The following is a 2,504-nucleotide window of genomic DNA, read 5'->3' on the forward strand; positions in this document are numbered from 1 at the left end:
CCTCAGCTCTTCAGCTCAAGGCTAGCGCTCTACCACTTGAGCCACAGCGCCACTTCCAGCTTTTTTCTTTTTGCTTATGTGGTGCTGAGGAATTGAACTCACGGCCTCAGGCATGCAAGGCAAGCACTCTACCACTGAGCCACCTTCCCAGCCCTGACATCTGAATTTTTAAAGTCAACTAAATATTGACCATGTTGAGAAGTCCTTCTCAAAACAAAATCAACAGAGAAAATGAAGGGAACCAAGATAAAATTAGAGATCAAGTCCAGTGTGTATAACAGGAACTTTATGAGTGAGTTTGCAGAAAGTGGCTGAGGTGGTTTTTCAAAGAACTACTGGTGGGCTGGGCAGGTGGCCTAGTGGTAGAGCGCTTGCCTAGCATGCATGAAGCCCTGGGTTCGATTCCTCAGTACCACATCCACAGAAAAAAGCCAGAAGTGGTGCTGTGGCTCAAGTGGTAGAGCGCTAGCCTTGAGCTGAAGAGCTGAGGGACAGCGCCCAGGCCCAGAGTTCAAACCCCACGAGTGACAAAAAAAAAAAAAACTCACAAAGAAAAACAGAAGGGAGCAAGCAATTGTGGGCTGAACTGGGGTTCCCTCCCCAGATACCCCAACTTCGCTGTACCCCCCCCTCCCAGGTTGGCTCTCAGCTGCTTCCTGAAAAGCAGTCAGTGCTGGGCCCGGCTCTCCACACCAGGAGAAATCACACGTGTGCATCGTCAGAGCCTTAACTTCTACAAACGAACAGAAAATTCTCTCACATTTCAATGCAGCCACAAGCCCAAGGGGAAACCTCAGCCAGACGTGGCCTCCAGCAACTCCTGCTTAGCTTCCTCTCCCAACGCTGGCACCCAGGGAACATTCTGGATAAGCGGGAGGAGTTCTGGGTCTCCCATCTCCCCTGTTGGGGTGTCACACTCACCGCCACGTGTCCCCCCTCTTCACTGAGGAACCTCCGGACGTCACAGAGGGCTGTCAGAGCACACTGCCTTCAAGACAGAAAACACAGGGTTAAATAGTCAGTGCTGGCTGTGGGAAGGAAGCGGTTCACCTTCAGACAGACAGCAAAGGCCCAGATACTGGTCCCATTCTTTGTGTGTGTGTGTGGGGGGGGTGCCAGCCCTGGGACTTGAACTCTGGGCCTGGGCACTGTCCCTCAGCTCTTCAGCTCAAGGCGAGCGCTCTACCACTTGAGCCACAGCGCCTCTTCCAGTTCTCTTCTGGTTGATTGGAGATAAGAGTCTCCTGGATTTTCCTGCCCAGGGCTGGCTTTGAACTGTGATCCTCAGATCTCAGCCTCCTGAGTAGCTAGGATGACAGGCGTGAACCACCAGTGCCCAGCTAGCAATACATTTGATTTTCCTTGGCCTACTAACTGGATAATCATTTGAATGACGTTTTCCATCGTAAAGGGACTTAAGTTCAAGATGACTTCCGTTCAAATGAAGAGCAGCTTGCTATGTTGCGTGGGGTTCCTGGCATCTCCGAGCCTCAGTTTCCCCAAGTGTAAAACGACACCTGACAATGAACTTCGAGTACCCAGCACAGCTGAGTGCCAGAAGCTCAAGCCTGTCATCCTACCTACACGGGAGGCTGAGATCTGAGGATCACGGTTCAAAGCCAGCCCGGATAGGGAAGTCCAGGAGACTCTTAGCTCCAAAAGCCCGAAGTGGAACTGTGGCTCAAGTGGTAGAGCAGTAGTAGCCAACAAACAAAACACCAGCACCCAGTAACACAGTATATTCCATTCCAGGTCTTTCCCTGCAGCTCTATGTGGCCAGGAGGTAAGCTTTGAGTTAACTCATCCTTTGGCAACAGAAATCTGGGTGTCAGACGCCCCTTTCCCATACCTCAACCTGGCTGTGATGCAATCACAGCTCACTGGTGCAAGCCCGACAGTGGACAACTCCTGCCCCCTAGTGGCCAGATACGGGATAGGCGGCCCATGCCCATGGTAGCCTGTCACTCTACATAGAGTTGGATTTGGGGAAGAACTAAGCAGACTTTTGCTCTTTCCTGATGGCTGAGGCCAAAACAGGTCTGTTCCACCCTAGGCCAAGAGATCTTCAGGAGGCCTGGCTCTCAGGGGAACATGGAAAAGAGAGATCAGCTCCAGGCCGAGCTAAAACTTTTCCCCATGGACACCCCAATTTGGCCTTCCTGATCACTGTAAGACCTCTCTCTCTCTTTCTCTCTCTCTCTCTCTCTCTCTCTCACACACACACACAGGCAGAGTGGCTCATGCCTGTCATCCTAGCTACTCAGGAGGCTGAGATCTGAGGATCGTGGTTCAAAGCCAGCCTGGGCAAGAAAGGTTGTGAGACTCTTTATCTCCAATAAATCACCAGAAAACCAGAAGTGGCCTGTGGCTCAAGTGGTAGAGCGCTATAGCCTTGAGCTGAAGAGCTGAATGACAGTGCCCAGACCCAGAGTTCAAGCCCATAACCCTTAACACACACACACACACACACACACACACACACACAACAGCAAAAGGCAGGTACT

At 51.6% G+C, this 2,504-nt stretch overlaps 1 protein-coding gene across 1 annotated transcript in view; it reads right to left on the reverse strand.

Annotated features, from left to right (window-relative positions):
- The window catches only part of Pfkfb4 (6-phosphofructo-2-kinase/fructose-2,6-biphosphatase 4), a 19,692-nt gene that overhangs the window by 10,488 nt on the left and 6,700 nt on the right, over nt 1-2,504 (reverse strand). Inside the window, exons 3-4 of the mRNA XM_013030208.1 lie at nt 1,882-1,915; nt 922-988 (exon numbers count right to left, since the gene is read on the reverse strand). Of these exons, the coding sequence (XP_012885662.1) occupies nt 922-988; nt 1,882-1,915 (101 nt within the window). The remainder of the gene's footprint in view (nt 1-921; nt 989-1,881; nt 1,916-2,504) is intronic.

The sequence above is a fragment of the Dipodomys ordii genome, unplaced genomic scaffold (genome assembly GCF_000151885.1).
Source record: "Dipodomys ordii isolate 6190 unplaced genomic scaffold, Dord_2.0 Scaffold128, whole genome shotgun sequence".
Classification (NCBI taxonomy): domain Eukaryota; kingdom Metazoa; phylum Chordata; class Mammalia; order Rodentia; family Heteromyidae; genus Dipodomys; species Dipodomys ordii.